Here is a 26,016-nt window from a genome sequence, read left to right as displayed (position 1 = left end):
GATGACACTACGAATTCAATATTCTCATTTCAAAACAAATTGTTTTACAGTTTATATCAAAATCCTATTTTGATATTATTTTTGCAACTACATTTGAAATCATGCATTTTATTTTCATTAAATGCTTGTCATTACAAACTTTGTAAACAAATTTATTAACTGGTTTCGTCTCGAATAAATGTTTTATCAAACAATTACTTTATCTATTTAGGATTTCGCGCATAGGATATGTTTAGGACGTCCTAACATAAGATGCGTCTGTGATAGCTTCGAGACGCAACTTAAGAGTGTGCTAAGTCGATCCTAAGTCCATCCTAAAATCGGTCTTATCTATGACTTACGACGAATCTTAGGATACTTTCGGGAACACCACCACAGAAGGATAAACAGTTTACTGGCTATGCCTTCAAAATTGGAGCGATCTCTTTCTCTATTTATATTGTTCGATGTCTTCTGGTTGTAATTGTTTACAACTGCAATTGTCTTTAAATAATTTGTTTAATTGATGACCGTATTTATTGTAAAAAAAACCCCAAAAAAACCCAAAACATCTCGGGCCTGTTTATCGAAACTGTCCTAAGATCGGTCCTGAGAATTTCTTAAGACAGAAGTTAGGATAAAGTTAGGACCGACTTACGACACGTCTCAGCATGCACATCGAAGCTATCGTAGGAATATCTTAGCTAGGATGTCATAACCGCATAAGTATTGGCGTAAGAGAAAATAGAAACTTTAAAAGTATAAAAATGAAAGTATTGTATCAAATTTAACCAATTACTATAATAAAATAAATATAATTGATAAATATAAAACATTTATAAGTTTTAAATTAGAGTTGATAAATAAATAATGTAATTGCACATTTAAACTCTATGTAACAAAACATACGACAAAAATATAATTACGTTTCATATAAGAATTGAACAAACTAATTGTAAATAGTTAAAATTAATTATGTAATCGGTAAAATCACTATATGGGTTGAGTGAGCTGAATTCGAAGTGTCACGGTTTTATACTTAAAAGTTCACAGCAAAGCTCGTACATCTTTCGTATACATACTTAGTATTTCAACTATTTTATTACGTGTGTAAATGAGCAAGAGACTAAAATCGAATTTTAACGATGCAAAACTACACTCTCCTGGACGACGTCGAAAAGAGTAAATCTTTGAATTTTGGTAACTTTGCAATCAATGTTGCTGTAAAGAGGGATAGGGATTTAATATACATAACGGAATCTACCATTTGATTTCTTTAGGAGGAGCTAAGTACTAAATTTAAAAAACCGCAGGATGAACAACTTTGCAAAAAAAAATAAAACGGTTGATAAAAATTTATGTAAATAAAGTGAGGTTAAACTAATAAAAAAACATGACCTAAATGGTTGAAATATAAAAAGGAAGACCAGAGTTTCAAAAACATGACCATATTTTCCCTCCTAGCCCCCCTTTTCCACCGAAAAAAACGCCTCCCATCATAAAAATCAAATGGAACCAATACAGGCCATATTTGTATATAAAATAACCATCCTATATAGATCTTAAAGTTAGGATCATCCTAAGATCAGCTTAAGACACCTAAATTGGTATCATAAAGTAAGGACAATTCCTAGGATTTTCCTAAGTTGCGACATGTTTGATAAACCCATTTAGGACTAAGATATTTCCTAAGTTGGTCTTAGGACATATCCTAAGAGTTCTTCGATAAACAGGCCCCAGGGGATTTTTAACTTTTGGTTTATGGTTAAACGAATATAAGTGTGACTTATAAGTTATACGTCATTGGAACGTTAACCCAATTATAAATTAAAAGAGAAAATAATTCTAAGAATCAATATAAGGTTTAAAAGAATGGAAGAATATTTGGCCAGAAAAGTGTGAAGAAGCTAATCAAAGCATACATTTAAACAAGACAGTCAATAAAATATCAAATATATCGCCTCCAATCTAGAAAAGTATCTATTTTGGAAGTTAACTGAAAATTAGACAATGTTTGAAATTTGCGTACATAAAATCAACGATAATATTTAACAATTTATTTAAATTATTCTACCACAAAAACATATTAATAACAAATAACAACAAATAATCATCTGAACAAGTTTAACTCAGTCTGTTTTTTGTTGTTCGAAGACAAAATAAATGACATACTATAGGTTGGAAAAAAGAGAAAGCACTAAAAAAGAAAAAAAAAGAGGCAGATAAGATTGTAAGTCAGTTAAGAAACAGGTAATTCATATTTTACCATAAATGAATTATGGTACCACAAATTAAATTTCTACTTCTTCAATTTTTTATACTGTTTTTTAAATGCATTAGGGAGGTTGCTTTACTTGAGGACAGATACTAGTAATTGATACTTCATTCATAAAGCATTTCAAATTTCATTAATAATTTCCCACACAGTATGACAATTATTAGAAATTTCAATATTGGATGCTCAATTCCACATTGTATTATCGTTTTATACGCCTATGTACAGCAAATAAAAAAGGAGAGAAAAGATGAACAATGAATACAAATATACATAGAAAAGGATGTATTGCATATGACTCCATTTTTCACGGACACAGTAATAATCTTTCTTACTCTTCAACAAATTAATATTCATCGGATATTTTTCTTTTCTACATTTCAGATTACTTATCATAGTTTAAAAACGGAGCTCATAGCCGAATGTTATGTCAAGATCCCCTTCGTCATCAGCTTAAAGTACTGGGTATATATAGTAAAATTATGTATACATAAATGAGTTTCTATATCTTGTTGCAATTTGCAGAGGTTAAGGTAAGATTTTGGCCAAATTGTTCCTGAAATTAAATGTAGTTAAAAATTTCAACAATTTGCAGAACTAAATTTGAATTTGCATGTATAAATTGAAAAAAATCTGTTTACATATTTAAAACAATTGCATTATAATTCGAAACAATAAAAGTGTTGTATTACATGCATAGATTTGACAGATCTATTTGGATTTTTTTTTGTTTCAAATGTTATCGATTTGGCCTTCAAACTGTTTTCATATTAGCGTTACTGTTGTTTCTTATGTAGACCAAACGTGCAATGAGCGTTTTAAATTACCAGCCGAGTATCTTTGATGACTTTATGTAAGTAAATCACTACAATGATAAAGTTACATACTCAGTTGGCTATTTGACTCATACATTGGGAGAAAATATGAAGGTAATAAGATTTTCACACAGGAAGAGTATTTTGTCTGTATCTAGTAAAAAACTTTTTAGGCGACGCATGTATTCTTCGTTATTCAAGCCAAAATGATTTGTGTCAAATTTGGTTATCAACTCAGAAATAACATATTCATGGAGATGAAAGCCTTGTATTTGAAATTCATCAAACTGTGATTGATTATGGACTCATATATTTTGTTTAAATGGTTTGGCGATGCGGGTTGAAAATAATCCAAAAATGTAACTTCTCCTTTGAAAGGAATTTTTACACCTACATATTGCTGCATTAGTGACATGGATCGGAATAAATGCTGTTAAAGTATAAGCACCTAAACTGTAGTACATAGATCAGTTCGTTCTATCCCTCGTATGCGATCTTTTAAATCCAGGTAAAAAAAGAAAAGAAAAGTTATAGCACCAATCATGCCAATCGTACATAAACTATTCAAGACATAGACGCAGTATAATTGTTTGAATCGCCATCTCTGCTCAATCGTAATAATAATTTATCACTTTTGGATTTCACTGCATTTACTTCATGACCGTTACAAACTCCTATACATTTAGCATGTTTGTCCCCAGAAATGTCGAGGTCTACTTTATCACTTTTAGTCCCGTCGGCAAGATCACTACTAGGTTTCCTTATTTTCAATGTTAATGGTTTATCTTGAACGGTTGTTTTGTTTGGCAGTATCATATAATTGTTATTTTGTATAGAAGGAGAAATTGGATTTTGTTTGGAGTCGTCACTGACATGACCGCTGTCATCCAGATCAATGGTTGGTTTATCATCGTTGGGTGTTGAGGCTGCAGTAGGAGATCGAAGAGGAAGCTTCATTGGGGTATTTGAAGATGACACCCGTTGACCGAGAAAAGTTACATAGGATGTCATGTACGACTTTGAAGAACATTCACTTTGTTTTGAAGTTGGAGACTCATCAGCTGTTGCATTGTTATTGTTATTCCTATTTGTATTTTTTTCTCTTTCACTATTTTTCTTCATTGTTTTCATGGACAAATCAATACCACAAGAAGTTTCTTGCTGATCTACAATATCTGATAAAGCTGATTCGTCATGGGATATTTGAGAATCATTAACTTCACAACCGGAGTCTTCGAAACACTCATCATCAGAGCCTATGTTGGTCACCGATGACACACAACCATTACTACAAGTATCATCGGAAACCACCAGGAGTTGTGCAGTGTCAGACAGGAGTTGTGCAGTGTCAGCTACACTTGGTTGTTTGGCAGGATTTCCGTAAAATGCATAAGTAATCTGAAGTACGCTATCCTGTTGATAGAAAGTGTAAGATATTTAATGTTTTTAATAGGCAAGTCGATTAAATTCAAAGTAATAATTTCAAATGTAAACAAGTATGCACACCTTGCTTTTAAAATATTTATTAAAATAAGTGTAATGTCTAAATACGTGTATTCATGAAAGGATTTAAAAGGTTGAAAATATCTGCTGATCTAGCTTTCAGTAGCAATAAACCAGTATGCCGACTGTTACCGAATATTTTCCTATAATTCCTTGAATTGTTTTCTCTGACAGTGGAACATATTATTCATCGTGTTTACTGAAAAGGATGTAACAGTCGGTAATGGTCTATTCATGAATGTGGCTCAATATTGGACATCTTAATCCACCTTTGAATTGTTAATAATTCACAGAAAGCGAAAGAACATATATACACGTCACAATACAACAGTTTATGATTATTTATGAAATATATCAATTGTTATCCATTCGCTTTTGATTTTGCAATTTGATTAAGGACTTTCCGTTTTGAATTTTCCTGCGAGTTCCTGTATTTATGTTATTTTACTTTTTACTCCTTTAAAATCAAATCCGTTAGCCCAGCGTCAAAGATTAATGAACAACATGTAAAATATCAAACATTTGTTAAACATGCTTACCCTTCTCCATCCAGTAATATATGCTACATCTACTAATGTGTAATGATCATCTAACAACTCCTCACCACAGAAACAGTCCACCTGAAAACATGTAAAATATATCTGTTTATAGGCAAAACGAGAAAAAAAAATGATTTTAAACTATAAAATAAAGGCAACAGTAGAATACCGCTGTTCAAAAGTAATAAATCAATTTAGATTTACATTGGTATGACGAAATTCAAAATATATTTTACGGTCCAACATGTTTACTGTAGATTTTAGAACGCGAACGTTGTTGATAAGAAAAAGAAGTTGTCTGCAATAAATAACTGTTTCGATTTTGTAATAAGATGATATTCCATGAATATTTTCATATTTAAACAAAATGATCACGCCGAGATGTCAATTATTTGTTATGTTACAAATTCAGAGGCTTGAGCGTAGGTATTATTCAATATTGAACAATTGGGTCAGGATCCCTAATAGACCTTGAGATGAGGAACTCAGATGACGTAATTAAAAAAAAATATTAGTCCGCCATACAATTGTGGATGCTGTGATTTTAAAAATGGACATAAATGAACAATAAGAACTGTTTTATAGAGCTGGTGTGATGAGAAAAGAAAGATGTAGATTTGACCTGAAATAAATTATTAGAAAGGACAATTTTTTTATTGAATTTTATGATCATAATTTTGGGATTATTTCATGAGGAGAGTGACATTTTTCACCATCTTCCGGGGTCCATCAATTTGTGAAAAAAGTAATCTCACTTGCCACCCCCAAAATTTAACCAGACATGTATAAATGTATCAGCTTCGATATGAGCCATCATACATGTTCAAGTAAACGATATGGACTGAGCAACGGAGGAAAACGTTACCATTACCGCCTATGGAGAATTAATTGTAAATGTATACCCAATTGACATTTCAATTTCTGTAACAATGAACACGATAGAAATATTCAGAATCAATCGCCAAGATTGCATTGAGCATAAATATAGTAGAGTGTGCATGTCAAATCTTACTACATGCTTCGTTTACGGTAGTACAAATACAATGAAACATATCAGAAATAAGACGATGACGAAGTAAGAAACCAAACTCAAAATACAAATATCACATTGTAATTACATAATCTGTTGTGGTGATAGTTTTTTAAATTATAGAAAAGCTGATCAATTACTTGTATCAATCCAATATAATATCTTCAGCTGTCCATTAATTTATTTCATATAAGAAACAATAAAAAGTATTAGCAGAATTTCCGAAGTCCAACACATCCAAAAAGGGGAACTCCTTAAACCTGACTAAATCAAACGCTCGCAATTAAAGGTAAAATGTAACCTTGGTAAACAATAAATAGCTACCCATGACAACATTAACTGATATAATGCCATCTTCTGTAAATCTGCGAAGAACATATAGTAAACACAATCTAGATTAAAATGCTACAAATTAAAAATCGACAAAAGTCCCCTCAATGCATATCCATTGAGGAATTTGCAACATTTACAAATAAATTTCCTGTTTACAAAACTTTGAATTTAACGAAAAACTCAGGAATATATTATCCAAGGCATATATTACCTTAGCCGTATTTGGCACAACTTTTTGGAATTTTAGATCCTCAATGCTCTTCAACTTTGTACTTGTTTGGCTTTATAAATATTTTGATATGAGCGTCACTGATGAGTCTTATGTAGACGAATCGCGCGTCTGACGTACTAAATTATAATCCTGGTACCTTTGATAACTATATTATTTTCCATTCGTTTGATGTGCATTAGCTTTTGATTTTGCCATTTAATGAGGGACTTTCCGTTTTGAATTTTCCTTGGTGTTCGGTATTTTTATTTTTATTTTACTTTAAAAAAAAAAATGCAACACGAAATCCGATGTTTGTCTAAAGGAGTATGCATACATTGAATGAGTGTCTTGTGAATCCTATCAATACAATGGAAAACCAAAATTTATACAGAAACCAGTTAATGTATCAATAAAGACCGATTCATTAGGAAATCAGATGAATGTAAACCTCAAACATATGATATAATTTGTTAAAAAAGTATAATCATCATCCTCTCTGTGGTGGACTTTTAAACTTACTGAATACTCCTTCGTTTACATAATTAACTAATAGAAGATGTCGGTAGGTTAAAAATATTAGACTTTGAATGCAAAACAGAAATCACAATGGTGAGAGTAATAGTTTGTAGCTAAAGTAAGTGTATTCTAAAGATTTTCGTAAAATTTTAAAACTCAAATAAGTCTGGAATATTTTTTAAGTTATCCATTTTCATGGACTGTAGAACAAAAATATAACTAATAAGGAAATCTGAAACATTAAATGTCATTTGAATCTTTTCGATGTGGTTGCAGTTATATTTCAACAATATCATATAAAACGATTGATTTTATAGGGGAACACAACTATACAATTTATCTCAAATTATGCCATTGTTTTAATCCCTATGGATTGTATTAACTTAACAAAAGTTTAAAACATAGAAATAAGGCATTGTTCTAATGCTAGTCCATTTAATAACGATTTCCTTTTTTTTACCTAACAATTTTGAAACCCATACACAAAATTTCTATTTAGCTATGCGGTGCGTTCAGATACCATAAAACGTATAATTTCTGTTACCGTGCACATTACATGATCCTTAGATAACCTTAACCATGTTCAGTTAACACCAAACCAGCAAGCAAAACAACGTTTTACAAAACAAAAGTACCAAAACAGGATACCTGAAACATTATATATCAACATTGCCTTGGTGATTGCAACAGATGTTTTATACAATCAAACATTGGACAGATTGCAAAATACAGTTCCGTTTATAGTCAGTTATGATTTCTATTTTTTTTAGATTATAATCACAACTTTTTTCTAAAGACTTGCGTTGTTAATAAGAAAAGCGCGTTATAAATAAATTAAAACCTTGTTCAATGTATATGCATGTTCGACTTCTATTTTGATAGTATGTTATACCCAATCGTATTTATTCTTTTTCTAAATAGATTTATAAAATCTATATCTTTAGAACGTAAAATCCTGAAATACGTACATAATACACAATAAAATCATATATGTAGCAATATAAACGAAAGGTTAAAGCCAGTAACATATGTTGTGTAATGGATAACTTACCTTATAGCGATCTGGCAGTGAAAATTTCAACTTGATAAATTTCTTCAGGTGTTGTATAGAGACACCAGCTGGACATAATAAATATCTACAGTCTTCAAACTAAAAAAATAGACATTTTATGCTGAAAAGCGTTATATTACAGGTATTTTTGCTGAAGTTCATAGTTTGTTGTCATCAGCTGATTAAGAGAAACTATAAACTTTCTTAGTTTAAATATGAGTACTAATGAAACTCAGCACTTCTGTGCTGACATGAATTATTATTGATATGGTCAGAATTGTAAATTAACTGTTTAAAACATTTGAATTTTTGAAATACTAAGGCTTTTTATCTTAGAAATACATTACCTTACCTGTATTTGGCAAGACTTTTAGGAATTTTTGGTCCTCAATGTTCTACAACTTCGAACTTTATTTGGCCTTTTTAACATTTGTTTTATTCGGGCATCACTAGTGAATCTTAGGTAAATGAAACGCGCGTCTGGCGCAAATATTAAATTTCAATCCTGTATTTATGATGAGTTTATTGGCAGTCAATTAAAATATAATGTCATGAATTTAACATCAAAATGTGTAATCTTCCTAGATTTAAATAAGGGGAAAAGGAAATGTATATTGAAAACACGAATAGAAAAGAAAGTATCTAATATATATTTATCAGTATTCATAAAATGTAATATTAAGAAAAACCTATATTGTAATACAGAGTGAGTATAATATTTCAGACTGCAGAATAAACCCACATAGATTTTTTTTGAAATCATTATATATCAGAAACATTTGAAATACGTGATTGGTAATCCGAATTCATTTCGATCACCAGAGAAAACATTAAAAGATATTGATATTTTGTAAACGAAACTTTGGCCTGCCGTACAAAATTATAAGCCTGGTATATAAAGTCAACAGAAGTATACCGCTGTATCTTTGATGTTCTTTTTTTTTTTTTTAAATTATATGCAATGTTGAGATTGTTTAGTTTTTCTATCGTCATTTACATGAGACACAGAAATACTTTCCACAAAGTTTTAAATGTCAAAATCGCTTTCAAACAACTTTCTTAATAAATAACTAGAGGCTCTCAAGAGCCTGTGTCGCTCACCTGTTAATGTGTTTACTGATGTCGGCCATCTTTGTTGGTAGGCGGGGTCATTAGACACTCTTTTTAAAAATAGATACCCTAGTATTATGATTGTGGCCAAGTTTGTTTAATTTGGCCAAGTAGTTTTAGAAAAGATTTTTATACAAGTTACAAAAATGAGGAAAAGTTATTTAATATTGACTCTAAAGGGCAATAACTCCTTAGGGGGTCCTCTCACAATTTTGATCATGCTGACTTATTTGTAGATCTTACTTTGCTGAACATTATTGCTGTTTACAGTTTATCTCTATCTATAATAGTATTCAAGATAATAACCAAAAACTGCAAAATTTTCTTAAAATAACCAATTTAAGGGCAGCAACCCAACAACAGGTTGTCCGATTCGTCTGAAAATTTCAGGGCAGATAGATCTTCACCTGATTAACAATTTTACACCTTGTCAGATTTGCTCTAAATGCTTTGGTTTTTGAGTTATAAGCCAAAAACTGCATTTTACCCCTATGTTCTATTTTTAGCCATCGCGGCCATCTTGGTTGGTTTGACGGGTCACGCCACACATTTTGTAAACTAGATATGCCAAGGATGATTGTGGCCAAGTTTGGTAGAATTTGGCCCAGTAGTTTCAGAGGAGAAGATTTTTGTAAAAGTTTACGGACGCAGGACGACGGACGACGGACGCCAAGTGATGAGAAAAGCTCACTTGACCTTTCAGGTCAGGTGAGCTAATAATTAATCAAATGTACCAAGGGAGGGATCATTTTCAGATAAAATGACAAATATTTAATATAAAGGAGGAAGAAGAAAACTGAATTATGTGGAACTTCTTAAACTAGACAAATCCCAAGTTGTTTCTTATGAATGAGTCACAACCAATCGTCTTACTTCGTGTCATAAGTATTAATAACATAGGAAATATATATACGTAATGTACCATTCGTAATTGATCCATTTTAAAGTTTTACGTGAAATTTTAAAGGTTTTAATCTGGTTTGTTTTGTGATGATGGTCCCCTCCTTTTATTTTTAGTTTAAAATGATTTTTGCACATTTATAACATAAATTCTTATTTCAGTATTGTCAAAACCATAGTTCATTTACATCATTCAATTAGTTGGTAGTACCCAGAAAGTTGTATCTCATACAACCTACTTGGTTGGTATTACTGATATTCCACTAAACAACTATTTACTTTTGCATTCGCAATTACCTTTTCTGTAAAAGTATCTTTGCCTGCTTCCCTGAAACAATACAAGAATATATTATACCTTCTGATCGAAGTGCAACAAGTTCATGTTTTACTAAAGAAAAAAAAAAACACATTCACAACAGTTGAAATAAAAAAAAGATACATGTTAAAAGGGTTGGAGTGAACGTTTCAATCATCAAATGAATTAATGAATCCATTTATCAGATAATCGCTGCGAAAATGAAAAGGACGTCTTAATACAGTTTGAAAATCAATGAAATAATGTGTTTCAATCATTTCCGCCAGTTTAAAAAGTGATTTTCACAAAACTCCACATGCGAAAAAAAATCTGGCAAGTGCGCTCAATTACAATCTGATCGAAATGTGGAGTGAAATAAAATACGAGGTGGATAAAATACTTGCAGTATAAAGTACAGTGGTCAGTTCTTATATATGAAAATTGCAAGATATTCTGCGTTGACAATTTCGCCATTTGTATGATGATTGAATGCGTATGATTTTTCAAACTATCCATTGCATGAAACAGTTAATTTGAACTATGTTATTTTTTAGAGTATTGTTTTGTTGTTGCGTTGAACACCTTCCTTATACATCTATGAATAATTTGAAAAATCAATATTTCGTTATTGGGAACCCACAATATCGATTTCATCAAAAATAAATATGGAGCTTTCAATTAATCTGCACCTGTTATAAAAGTATCTTCTATTAAGTTCGTTGCCTATGAACACATGCAATACAACGAATCAACACTCTTCTTAAATACTGAACAAGCAAAATGCATCATAAAACTGTGAATTTATGAATAATAATCCACAACAATTAGCACTTAAAGAGGTTCTTACCGACTAGAGAACTGTATACACAAACTGAACATCTCGTCAGAGCTAAAAACGATTCTCGTGCCTTCTCTTGGAATGTTTTCTGATGTATCTGAAATGCAATATAATTCCAACGTCATTTACTTATTACATTTATGTATGCTGATCGATATCAGTTTTTTTCGTAAGGAGCTTAAGACAGGCTATATCACTTAAATACACATTACACATACTAATTTGGGGAAAATCATTACAATTAAAGAACCATGTCATGCAACATCAACTCTGAAGGAGATGGAACATTAAGAACATTAGGAATATTGATACATTAAATAAATAATGAAATTCATAAACAAATTCAGTAAATCCAGCTTTATATCGTGTTCATGCCGAAGGACTTGAACATGCTGCAAGTGTGATATAATGGTCATTGGTATTCCGCAATATAACGAACGGATATTCCGCTCAGTAATATAATAAACATATATTCCCCCTAGCAATATAATGAACCGGTATTACTCCCTGCAATAAAGTGGTATTTAAAAAGTGGAAACATGCAAAACATATCACAACACGCCTATCTTCAAATGCAATATCAGCACTATTGAGACCTTTACAGTTAAGTCAACAAAATAACCTCGTAAATAAGTGAAAGGTCTTGAAAAAAAAGGTTGTTAGAGTGCTCAAATTTCAAATGTGACGTCAAGGATACTCATCTTTCCATGACATTATTTATATAATAGTTCTTGAAAAACTGGTCATTATCGTGATATATGGACTGCCCACAGGACAGTGGTATTGACTAAGGCAGTCAATACCACTGCCCTACGGGCAGTCCATATATCACGATAATGACCAGTTTTTCAAGAACTATTATGTTTGTTTCATTGAGAAACCATGTTTTGGAAATTCTCATAAATTAAAAATGCCTACAGCGAACTCGAGTAGTTGTACGATTTCTATGGCAAAGAGTGAAGACCAGTCGTTGTAATACTGCCATTCATTTTAGTGCAATTTTTCAGTATATAAATACTTATCAATCAAGTTATCTTTAATTTTATAATTAACGAAAACATATAATAAACAATTCAACAACTTAAATATAATCATATATTAAAAACAGGAAAATGTTTTATAAAAGGTACATCTCGGTAAAAAGAGAAACCACCCCCACCGGTCATTTACAGAGAAATCACGCCCCCAACGGTCATTATCAGACGCAAACCACGCCCCAACGGTCATTATCAGACGGAAACCACGCCCCACCGGTCATTATCATGTAAAAGTTCGTTAACGACCGGTTTTCTGGTCCGTTTTTTTCTGTTAATGACCGATGGAATTTATTACTGAAGAATAATGAATGTCATGGGACCCCTTTTAATCCAATAAGAGAATCTTATTCTCAACCGATATGAAATGATAAAATGAATTATTAATTGATTTAACAATTTAAAAAATATTAATATCGATCAAATTACAGTTGGATCATAACAAAATGTATTTTAACCGTAGAAGCTTTTGATAAAACACCCGGACAAATATGTTACCAAAATTTTTTCCTGACCGCAGTCTCCATATCGAAATCTGAAATACTTAGTTTAATGCGTCTGTTTAATGAATATATGGCATTAACCACGTGGAACATTTATATATTTCAGTAGTTTACCACCCCAACCCCTCATTTGCTACTGCCATAAAACATGTTTTGGTACAAACCAATATAAGACATACACTAACAATGTCAATTCATTCATATCAAGGAATTGTATATTTAAATATTTTGTGCCATCTATTATTCTCTATATATGATATCAGAGAACTGTTTTCCAATTTTATTGAGTTAATTCTACAATACAAAAACTATATGATGGTATGCATAAAATCCGCTCAAGAAACTCCAGTGGTTAAGAAAAAACAACAACAAAAACAAACCAAACAAAAACAACTGAAAAAAATAAACCGGAAAGGGTTAAATTAAAGTAAAACGGCCTATCCCTTCTAATGTCAATATTGTCAGAGGAAGTTGCAAGATGTTATACGAGTTGTCGTTCTAAGCACACCCAACTCGTAGCTCAGGAAGTGAGTTTTCCCATAACGGTCAAACGTTACAACTCATCGCTGTCAAGCCGAGCCTAGATATGAAGTCACTTTGTTTATATGTACTTGAGAAATGTGTGACGAAATTACGTGTCAAATAGATTCTGAAAATGCACATAACATTAAGCAACTTATCAGAACAAATAAGAAGTTATTTAGTTTAGTAGTACTTATGTAAAGTGTGACACAATTATTTGTTGGACAGATATATTGACGAACAGAACGGACAAGGCAAATGTAACTCGGGAGACGTATTCATAAAAGTTGTTTCCGAATTCTTTATTCGAATTATATGTAAAATTGTACTACGGCGTTGTTGTAATTTTCCTATTATAAATACTGTGTATACTAAGGGAATTGTTAAATACTCCTAGAGTGTCAAATCCTTACATAATTTACGCAGTGGCAACAAAAAGGCAATATACAGACAGAAGTACCATTTGCAATGAAGTGTGCTTCACCACACGGTTAGAACCGGATGGTACTATCTAGGTCTATACATAATAGTGTTCCACCTGATAAGCCAACCATACGACGCTTTTTATATTTCAAGCATGACAATATTATGCAACGCTGAAGTTATAGATAATTTAAATAACGAACTTATTATTTTTTTCAAAACTTGAAAAACAAATGCTCAAAAATATAAAATGTTTCAATGAGAAAAAATACAACATTGCAAAAACACTCAACAAAAACAAGCACACCACCCACTACAGCAAATTCTTGTAGAAATCAAACAAAGTTTAATTTTGGACCGCAATTTGGACCAACTTGAAAACTGGGCATATAATCAAAAATCTAAATACAGATTTAGATTCAGCATATCAAAGAACCCCAAGGATTCAATTTTTGTTGATATCAAACAAAGTTTAATTTTGGACCACGATTTGGACCAACTTGAAAACTGGGCCCATAATAAAAATTATAAGTACATGTTTAGATTCAGCATATCAAAGAACCCTAGGATTCATTTTTTGTTGAAATCAAACAAAGCTTAATTTTGGACCACGATTTGGACCAACTTAAAAACTGGGCCCATAATAAAAAAATCTAAGTACATGTTTAGATTCAGCATATTAAAAAAACCCAAGAATTCAATTTTTGTTGAAATCAAACAAAGTTTAATTTTGGACCCCAATTTGGACCAACTTGAAAACTGGGCCAATAATCAGAAATCTATAATTTTCCTATTATAAATACTGTGTATACTAAGGGGATTGTTAAATACTCCTAGACTGTCAAATCCTTACATAATTTACGCAGTGGCAACAAAAGGCAATATACAGACAGAAGTACCATTTGCAATGAAGTGTGCTTCACCACACGGTTAGAACCGGATGGTACTCTCTAGGTCTATACATTATAGTGTTCCACCTGATAAGCCAACCATACGACGCTTTTTATATTTCAAGCATGACAATATTATGCAACGCTGAAGTTATAGATAATTTAAATCACGAACTTATTATTTTTTTCAAAACTTGAACAAATGCTCAAAAATATAAAATGTTTCAATGAGAAAAAATACAACATTGCAAAAACACTCAACAAAAACAAGCACATCACCCACTACAGCAAATTCTTGTTGAAATCAAACAAAGTTTAATTTTGGACCGCAATTTGGACCAACTTGAAAACTAGGCATATAATCAAAAATCTAAATACAGGTTTAGATTCAGCATATCAAAGAACCCCAAGGATTCAATTTTTGTTGATATCAAACAAAGTTTAATTTTGGACCACGATTTGGACCAACTTGAAAACTGGGCCCATGCTAAAAATTATAAGTACATGTTTAGATTCAGCATATCAAAGAACCCTAGGATTCATTTTTTGTTGAAATCAAACAAAGCTTAATTTTGGACCACGATTTGGACCAACTTAAAAACTGGGACAATAATAAAAAAATCTAAGTACATGTTTAGATTCAGCATATTAAAAAAAAACCCCAAGAATTCAATTTTTGTTGAAATCAAACAAAGTTTAATTTTGGACCCCAATTTGGACCAACTTGAAAACTGGGCCAATAATCAGAAATCTATAATTTTCCTATTGTAAATACTGTGTATACTAACATGACCATGACTAAGGGGATTGTTAAATACTCCTAGACTGTCAAATCCTTACATAATTTACGCAGTGGCAACAAAAGGCAATATACAGACAGAAGTACCATTTGCAATGAAGTGTGCTTCACCACACGGTTAGAACCGGATGGTACTCTCTAGGTCTATACATAATAGTGTTCCACCTGATAAGCCAACCATACGACGCTTTTTATATTTCAAGCATGACAATATTATGCAACGCTGAAGTTATTATTTAAACGAACTTATTATTTTTTTCAAAACTTGAAAAACAAATGCTCAAAAATATAAAATGTTTCAATGAGAAAAAATACAACATTGCAAAAACACTCAACAAAAACAAGCACATCACCCACTACAGCAAATTCTTGTTGAAATCAAACAAAGTTTAATTTTGGACCGCAATTTGGACCAACTTGAAAACTGGGCATATAATCAAAAATCTAAATACAGGTTTAGATTCAGCATATCAAAGAACCCCAAGAATTCAATTTTTGTTGATATCAAACAAAGTTTAATTTTGGACCACGATTTGGTCCAACTTGAAAACTGGGCCCATAATAAAAATAATAAGTACATGTTTAGATTCAGCATATCAAAGAACCCTAGGATTCATTTTTTGTTGAAATCAAACAAAGCTTAATTTTGGACAACGATTTGGACCAACTTAAAAACTGGGCCCATAATAAAAAAATCTAAGTACATGTTTAGATTCAGCATATCAAAAAACCTCAAGAATTCAATTTTTGTTAAAATTAAACTTAGTTTAATTTTGGACCCTTGGACCTTAATGTAGACCAATTTGAAAATTGGACCAAAAATTAAGAATTACATACACAGTTAGATTCGGCATATCAAAGAACCCAAATTATTCAATTTTTGATGAATTCAAACAAAGTTTAATTTTGGACCTTTTGGGCCACTTATTCCTAAGCTGTTGTGACCAAAACTCCAAAAATCAATCCCAACCTTCCTTTTATGGTCATAAACCTTGTGTTTAAATTTCATAGATTTTTATTTACTTATTCTTAAGCTGTGGTGCGAAAACCAAGAAAAATGCTTATTTTGGCCCTTTGTTGGCCCCTAATTCCTAAACTGTTGGGACCTCAACTCCCAAAATCAATCCCAACCTTTCTTTTGTGTTCATAAACCGTGTGTCAAAATTTCATAGATTTCTATTTACTTAAACGAAAGTTATAGTGCAAAAACCAAGAAAATGCTTATTTGGGCCCTTTTTGGCCCTAATTCCCAAACTGTTGGGACCAAAACTACCAAAATCAATCCCAACCTTCCTTATATGGTCATAAACCTTGTGTTTAAATTTCATAGATTTCTATTCACTTATACTAAAGTTACAGTGCGAAAACGAAAAGTCTTCGGACGCCGACGACGACTACGGACGACGACGATGCCAACGTGATACCAATATACGACCAAAAAATTTTCAATTTTTGCAGTCGTATAAAAACAAAATTAAAAACTTACTTCTCATAAACATAAAAAAAAAAGAAGAGAAATAAAGATAAATCAACTCTTTCCCAAAAGTAACAAAAAAATAAAAAAGGAGGAAAAGAGAGCAAACTAAGGGATAAAGAAAGAAGAAGTAATTTAAGATCGTTGCTAAAAATAAAATAAACATAAAAAAAAGAAGAGAAATAAAGATAAATCAACTCTTTCCCAAAAGTAACCAAAAAATAAAAAAGAAGAAAAAGAAAGAAAACTAAGGGATAAAGAAAGAAGAAGTAATTTAAGATCGTTGCTAAAAATAAAATAAACATAAAAAAGAAGAGAAATAAAGATAAATCAACTCTTTCCCAAAAGTAACCAAAAAATAAAAAAGAAGAAAAAGAAAGCAAACTATGGGATAAAGAAAGAAAAAGTAATTTAAGATCGTTGTTAAAAATAAAATGTTTATCACGGCTCATTACTACGATAATGAAAATACATTGAAATAATAATCAACGATTTCGATTGCCAAAGACGTCTAGTAATTAGTAATACTCTGTTCACAAAGATATTCCTTTCTTTTGATCAGAAGAGGACACTAATCAGATCTTTAATTTCAATATCCCTTAGGAGCAACTGACAAACAAATATTACATTTAATGAACTGCAAATGAATTTGATTATTTCGCTCTTAGCATCCGTCCTGTGTTCTTCTTTTATTCGAGTGAAACGAAAGACAAAATCCGTGACTTGATGAATCAAATATAAAACTTGTGTTAGGAGTACATTGGCGACTGAAAGCTTATACGTGTTATCTCTGATAAATCTTTAAAGGCTTTGCACAATTCTAATAACCCCATACGTACATAGTTTTGTACTTGCTGGTTTTGTTTTAAGTTCAGTTGGCTTCTTGATTTTCTTAATGAAAAAAACCAGTCATTACTTAGCATAGTAGGCGTCCTGTAAATAGTTACCAGAGGTACCAGGATTATAATTTAGTACGCCAGACGCGCGTTTCGTCTACAAAAGACTCATCAGTGACGCTCATTTCAAAATAATGCGACTCTCAGCCGCTTCTCAGCTAGGAATTTAGAAACTAGAATTGTTTATTTCGTTGAAAATGCTTCCGAGTTCTTGCAGTTACGGTATATACTTATATACAGGGTGATTTTTTTAAAACGTTTTCTGTAAATTGCAAATTACAGTAATTTATACATTGATGCACTGTAACTAAAAATCCATTGAACCTTTATCGTTACATTTATACTTAGTTCTTTAATGCTGTTCTGTTTTTTTTTGTTTTTTTTTTATCTATTTAAAGGATAAAAATTCGATAAAAGAGAACACAATTTACTTTAAACACATGTATTTATCAAAGTTGTACACAGTCAGGATTATACTTCGTCAAAATTATCTCCCCATCACGCCAGTTCATTTTCACAATAGTAGAAATGGAAGCCATTGTAGGGATGACGCGCTACCAATTTTGCTCTTGGAAACTGATAAATTTATCCACATTGCACCATTACGATCCTTATATGTCAGTTGTATTTTAAAAGACAAATGTATCAAATAGCTAATGAGCATCAGGTAATGATCTTGTCTGCATTGATTCAACATAAAACTATTGTTTGATCGGTTGTCAGGTGGAATTTTCGAAAATTCATAAACATTTAAAAAATTCTAATTAAATATTTCGTGGAAGGGCAGACTATATTTGTTTAGTGATTGAAGACTATAAACCCTAGTTATCACAGACAAAAACATATAATTTGTCGAAGATATGCATTTTCATCATCCAACTTGAAAGACTGTCGTCAAGTACTTTCAGTAAAAAAATAGCTATTCGAACACACCAACTCTGTTTTTGTGATTCATTAGATAGGTAATTCACTTGACCCATATATTTCATCTTTTAGAACTGTGATTTTTTTATTTTATAAAGTCAACCTGTAGCTTTGATATATAAAAATGATAGAATCTGAAGCGAGACGATGATGAAATATTCTTGCTTTGTAGGATATCAAGACAAAATATTCAACTCAAACACGCCTTAACATAAAAAGGTGCACTCGATTGTCTCTTTTCGATACTATTTTTACCCAATTTTTGGAATTTTTTCTTGAGTCACATAATTGAAGGGCAGACACGAAAATTACTGAACTATAGATTGATATGTTTTCCATCCGTGGTAAAAAAAAAATTTTAAATCGGAGGACATGCATTTTCTACATCCAACTTGAAAGATACCCATGTCGTCGACTTGATATCTAATTGTTCTGCTTAACTATGTACTAGATAAATTGAAAACTTATGCAAATGGTGTTTTTAAAATAAAACATCGTAATTGAGAAGAAAATTGTAATTTTGTTTGTTTCTATAAACTTTTAAAATGTTTGTCACTATAGTACACATTTATCGCCTTCTCTAACAAAGAGCTTCGATTCTTTTGTTCTATTTCAACCGGGTTTCCGACTGTACTAGTATACAAATCCTTGGATCTAGCGTGTCCTTTTTATTCAAAGGATAATCTCTGACTACTGCACAGATTATATTGACCGAGTTCTCCTTTACACTAATCAATGTTCCCATGAAGCAAAATATTTCCGACATCTCGCAGGAAATAGAAGTGAAAGATTACACCAAAATAAATTGCAAACATACATGTACTTTTGGGGATAATTAATTTGCAGAAAGTTCAGTTAAGATTTCAAAAGTCGAAAGAAGTACTATTAAGTAAACTAGCTACTGCAAAAAAGAAAGAAAAAAGTTTATCAGACAGTGACATAGAGGTGTCCTATACTTCCTGATCGTGACCGTGACAAAGAGGGGTTCTCGACTTACCATTTCCGGTTCTATTTTTTATATTGTCATAGAATTCTCTCCGACGTCTCATCTCCTCTGTAATAAAAACATCATACTAAATGAATTATGCGTACTTGAAAAGTTTTCAACATAGCTGTTTCCAGTCTTTTTTTTGTGTTAATCAATTATATTATACGATTATTTTTTCATTGGTGTATTTTTCGTAAATAAATTTTTGTTAATTTAAAACTTAACAATCTATTGAAAGTAACCATTTCCAAAACTAGTAATTATTGCTGCAAAATGCAATATCTTAAAATATGGACCCTTTTTTTTTTTTAATACCGACCTTTAAATAAACCAGGGACTGTTTTATATACAATATCCTGCAGCGTGTTGTCTGGTCTGAAAAATGAACAGGCAACAGAAATCAACTACAATGCATAACAGTCTTTCTGAAGTTAAAAAGGTTCACCTATCATATTATAGCTTATGTCAAGCTTTCTATCAGGCAATCCTTGTAAAATGTAACTAATATAGAAAATTATTGAAAACTCATTTCAGAACGCAACGTATACATGTAAAAATTTCCGATTTTTAAAGTTAAATATGTGAATCCTTTTTCTTTTTCAAAAGTAAAATCAATTCGTTCTTCGACTTCACTGCGCATATGCTAGTCAGAGCCACGAGTGTCAATCAATCTTTAATATGTATATCTAATTTAACCTTTAAGTAAATAGTAAATAAAGCTACATTTTCTAAATGTTTTTCTAAAAAAAAATATCGTAAGAAATACCTGATGTGTTCCAGTGGTCGTTTCTTGTGCACCAGCACTTCACACACAGGACAGTAATTACTTGTATGTAGATAGTGTATTATGCAAGTGCGACAAACTGAAAAATATAGACAAAGTACATGTATCAATTATGAGGTATACTACACTCACTTTAGATCTCACGCATTTCGTAAAACTGTGAAACTCTATCAGAGTACCTTATTGCGTCTCTTAAAGGGCCTTTAATGATATAGAACATGATACATAAGTACAGGTTTATATATGTTCTCTTTACATTTAGGATTTGGAATATTTCATTTTGGATGTTGAGTCCAAGGGATGAATAAAGTACACGAATTTGGAAACGTGGATGTATAAATACCTGTTGCTAGGCAAACATTTTAAATGGTCCCATTGCACACCCTTTATTTTAAGTGACTTTTGAAAGTTCCAACTATTAATTAAGACCGACCCACTATGCATACATCTACAGTATTTTGTCTCTAACAGTTAGGCTCATTGGAAATCACTACACATCTTATTTGGATATGAAACATTTGCAACTGAACATTAATCATTTATTGTGCGTGCTACGGAAATTTCGATAAGCACCTTAAAGGAATTTGTAATATTAATTATTATCATCCTTCCTGTATAGAATGAGTATCGGTAGTTGCTAGGCATTGCTATCCGTTTAAAGTAAGCAAACCATTTTCTAGATCATTTTCCTTATTGGACTACGGATATGAAATATTATGATTAATCTCAAAGGATATTCGAGTCAGGAATTGTGTTTGAATGTCAAATGCCCTTAAATCAACATGATCATACTTGATATCTATAATGGCATAGATTTTCAAATGCATAATACTTTTAGTCCTTTTATAAATCATATTGTATTGTTTTGAGTGTATATATGTCACCCTGTCCACCAAGGGCCCTTAATACACAATATTCTAAGATATAAGAAGATGTAGTATGCATGTAACAACCTTCCATCCAAGCCACAATTCGTAAAAGAAAAGAAAAACCATTATAGTTCAAAGTACTTTTAAATATTTTTATATTTATAAAGTTGATCAGATCAACTTTGTACAATATTACCATGTTATATGTATATTTGATAAGATAGTTCCAGATACTGAAACTTTTGTCGAAATATTTGTACCTAGTTTATTATCTATCAGCACATTTGTTTACATATATCGCGTTAACTAAATACTTTAATAGATTTTATTACACCAAAGGCGACGAGTCTGACAGTTTAACACGTTGTTTATTATTTCCGAAAAATTGTTTCAGTGAACTGTAAATACTGATCTGCTTGCTATTTCATTGTTTCGAATGTTTTATAGTACCACAGGCGGTTAAACGCTTGAAATCATCTGGGGATATGCAGTTCCCTAATAAATCCATGAAGTCATGTTTAGCCATGAATTAAGGCATGGACCACCGAAGACAATTGTTACTTACATTAGACTAGAAATATAAGTGAACTTTATTGATTATTGATTCTCTTTATGTCCGCAGTAACCAGTGATGGACTGCTGTTTGTTTAATGCAATATATCAAATAATTTCCATGGAGTTTTAATGTCATATTTCTTTTAAGTCGGCCTATATGTGTACCCTTACAGTATGTTTACAAATACAAAACACGTTTGACAGCTGGGAGGATGAAAATTCTGAATGAAAGCAATAAAAGCATGCACAATTGATACAACATCGATATATAAATATGCATATAAAATCATTGTACTCACAGGAATGTAAACATTCTACAATTGATGTTGCGTCTATCAGATATCCTCCACATAATACACATATCAGATGTGCGTTTAATTCAGCTAATTTTAACTTGCTTCCCTCCATCCTATCACGTCTGTATCTAAATGTTTACATTTTACGAGCTAATTGCCTAAAATAAAATAAGCAATTGCAAAATAATGAAATATCAATCATACTACTGCATGTGATTACGATTTCCAGTATGCTTAAGTTGTATTGATTCCTTAAAGAAAATGGCGGAATCTACAGGAATATAACTTGGCGGGAAAGCACATTCTATAATTCTATAATATCCATGAGTTCAGCAGTTGGCGTGTCATGTCCAAAACGTAGCTAATCACAGCAGAACTGACCATTAGTGAGATATATTGATAAGATAACTGCGGTCATTTCATTGAAATCAACAGAACCATCACGATGCATTCGGCTTGTTAATCGAACATAAATTATAAACTAATAAATAAAATATGACAAATTTCAAGAAATCTGAGTGATAAGATATAAAATCAAGCTTTCCATTCATAGAATATTAAAGCAAAAAACATTAAGTGCAGAAGTGTCAAAAAATACTTACCATATCAAAATACATAAATAACTATAATAACTAATAAAGTATATAAATAATACTTTGAAATGAACCACCATGCATTAAATTAGACGTTCATAATGTTTTTAAGTACAAACAAAGTTTTGAAGTATAATACACAATTTTTTGAAGTATAATTTAGTATAAAAGTTTTATAATTATAAAATGTCTTTATACTGTTAACTTATAATATGTTAAATTACCTTGACAAAGGAAGGTTACTTTAGTTTCCTTTGAAAAATATTACACAAAGCTGAAATTTTGCCAAAAATCTAAGTCAGACAAGTACGTTAAACTTGGGATAGAGAAGACAAATAAACAAAACAATGCTTTAAACACGTCAAACCTTTTTTATCACTTCTACTCAATAACTTTTAACACCAGTTTGATGATAATGTGTATCCGATTTACACCATAATTACATTAAAAAAATATACCGTAAACTTATTCATAGTAGCGATATTATCGGGTCGTCTTTTGTGACGTATTAAATGATACTGGTACAAGGTTATGTACCGGATAACTTATTTGACAATGACATTTCTAAAAGTAATGGTTGATAGTATATCAGTATGCTTAATAAAGTGGCCACCTTATGTACTATATTAAAACAAACTATAACTTACACACTATATAACAAAATTAATCGATCATAAATGTGTAAGTTATACATTTCATCGAAACTTTTAATCTTTTACAGAGGTCAGTTAATATGTATGTTATAAATTGAAACCCTTGAAAAAAAACGAAAAAAACGAAAAAACTTGAAGGGCAAAACATATACAATAATAAACCAAAAACCCTAAAAACAACCTGCTTAAATACTAAAAAAGATGAAAAGAAAAAGAAAACAAATCAATAAACAAAACAAACAAAACAAATGAACAAAAGAAAGAAACAGAATTTAACATACACTAAACACAAAAGAAAGAAAACTGATAGATTAAAAACAAAATCACAATACTTAATGGTTAAACTTTTTCGATCTTCATCTAATCTTAATATTATATAGTCCACGGTTCGGTTACCATTCATAAGTCATTGCCGAATAAATTGCATCTTAACTTTTATTTCAATGTTCGGTGAAGAAGTTTGTTTTTGTCAGTGATTAATAACAATTTCATAACGAATGGATCCGTCGACCAAATACTACTCTTAAACTAAACAAATCAAACTGAAACAAAATGTACGATTGAAAAAGATAATTTTGTTTAAATAGACATAATACCTGTAATAATATTGCATAATTCAGTATTTAATAACACGTTTTACGTGTAAAATGACAACAAAAATCAATCATTAAAACGATTGCAATTGAAATAAAATAACTTTTATCGAAATAGAATAACTTTTATTCCCATATATAACTACGTAAAAGTTTAATGAAGCTGCTAATCCTCAATTTACATATTATTAAATCTAGTTTTATTGAGAGAATATCATTTCGCTATGGCCGTTGGAAATAAATTAAGAGTATAAATTGAAATTGGAGCTCGTTTATGAACTTTTCACACGGTATACCATACATGTTTAACTCAATCCGTCATAATGTTTAAACATGGCAAAATAACTTGTTCATCATCAATCTTTATCGAATTAGAACATGGAATTTTTAAGTTATTCTTGTATAAATCGAAACAATTTATTGGTTATTAGAACACATCGTTATTTTGAATTCCCTATAAAAACTAACGTATAAACAGTGAAGTGTTTGTTGTTCTATGACCAAATAGTTTACTTAATTAAGAGTCGATGTACTTAACTCGTAAAGTAATAAATATTTTAAGATATTAGTAATTAAAATAGATTATATAAGTACGCCACTCTTATCTGAGTGAAAGTATGCAGTACACATTTCCTCTGACGTAATAACTATCGGATGTATTTGTGCACGAATCATTAATTTTACATTAAATAATAACAACTTTTAAATATCTGTATAAAATTATATAAAATGATCAAATCAAGTGTAAAAATTTATAACATTTAACATCGTGTTAGAATTTGCATCTAAATATGTCACACGTGATAAAAAAAATGTCGTAAAATGTAATTACTAAAACAAGCAAATTAGAGAGAGAAAAATGCATTCAACGGCAATTAATAAGTATATTGAAAATGTTAAAGGTCATCTTGTTTATTAAACGGCTCATGCCTTTACTAAATTTTAAAAACTGTTTCATGAACCCAAAACTGTACCAGCACGAAAATAAATCGCTTAAAAACTGAGCAAATATTTACCGAGAACATTAAACATAAACAATTTTAGTTACATAGACAAATATATGTCTAAAGTCACTGATTTACTAAAGATATATAAAACTACAACTATAATGTTATTATTTAAATTCTGTAATGCATGATTCAGTTGATGTAATACTAACTGCAAAATTCAGGACGCTCTGCAACAAATACTACTCATTACAATAATTTAATAAAAGTTGAAAAATTGTGCATGTTTTGTTGCTTTTTCAATAGCGCTGGTACCAATTCAATTACCTGAATAACAAAATGCAGGTGTAACACTTTTTCGTTAAAGATAATGAGCAACATGCTGTGCCGTAAGCGTAACTTTAACGCTTCTGCAAACCCTGCAACATATGGTTTCTAAACAACAATGCTTCACCTGTAAATACTTATACTATTTCAATACTTTTTTATTATTTGTAAAGAACAGTGTGCAGATTAATTAACATGCCAAGTTTAAAACCATCGTCTGCACAAATGCACTTTTGTGTAAATTTATCGAACTACCGCCTAACTTGTGCCGCCATCTTTCGCTACGTATGCGGCCAATGTAGTCAATCAATACGGTTTAGATAAAAATGGTGATATGACTATAAATCTAAGTTAATAAATCATACAGACGAATAATCAGAAGATTTACCTACCTCCATTTAAACTTTTGTGGTCACTGTGGTAAATAAAACCACACACATAACCGCCGTCAATAAATTGGGTCGATACACATGTCACATGACCTAGAACTGTTGTGTATTCAGTTTATCCTGGTATTGTATGCAAATACACATTTTATGGACAAGTAACAT

The 26,016-nt window shown here is 31.1% G+C and overlaps 1 protein-coding gene across 4 annotated transcripts; it reads right to left on the bottom strand.

Annotated features, from left to right (window-relative positions):
* Positions 1-2,021: 2,021 nt before the first annotated feature.
* LOC139513403 (polycomb complex protein BMI-1-like) lies at positions 2,022-26,016 on the bottom strand. Of its 4 annotated transcripts, none has more exons than XM_071301831.1 (10): positions 25,858-26,016; positions 22,356-22,510; positions 20,615-20,711; positions 20,168-20,223; positions 19,858-19,914; positions 11,405-11,492; positions 10,560-10,590; positions 8,253-8,351; positions 5,112-5,192; positions 2,022-4,482 (listed from the first exon to the last, which is right to left on the bottom strand). In XM_071301831.1, exons 2-10 carry the CDS (start codon positions 22,462-22,464, stop codon positions 3,634-3,636), a joined length of 1,467 nt encoding a protein of 488 aa, XP_071157932.1. In that variant the 5' UTR covers positions 22,465-22,510; positions 25,858-26,016; the 3' UTR covers positions 2,022-3,633. The 4 variants fall into 4 exon arrangements, with proteins under 4 accessions (XP_071157932.1, XP_071157930.1, XP_071157931.1 ...); XM_071301829.1 differs by having other exon boundaries at positions 10,542-10,590; positions 25,858-25,978; XM_071301830.1 differs by lacking the exon at positions 25,858-26,016 and adding an exon at positions 23,170-23,391 and having other exon boundaries at positions 10,542-10,590.

Source organism: Mytilus edulis, chromosome 2 (genome assembly GCF_963676685.1).
Source record: "Mytilus edulis chromosome 2, xbMytEdul2.2, whole genome shotgun sequence".
In the NCBI taxonomy this organism is placed as follows: Eukaryota; Metazoa; Mollusca; class Bivalvia; order Mytilida; family Mytilidae; genus Mytilus; species Mytilus edulis.
The sequence above is the reverse complement of the archived record's forward strand: the minus strand, read 5'-3'. Positions and strand labels throughout refer to the sequence as shown.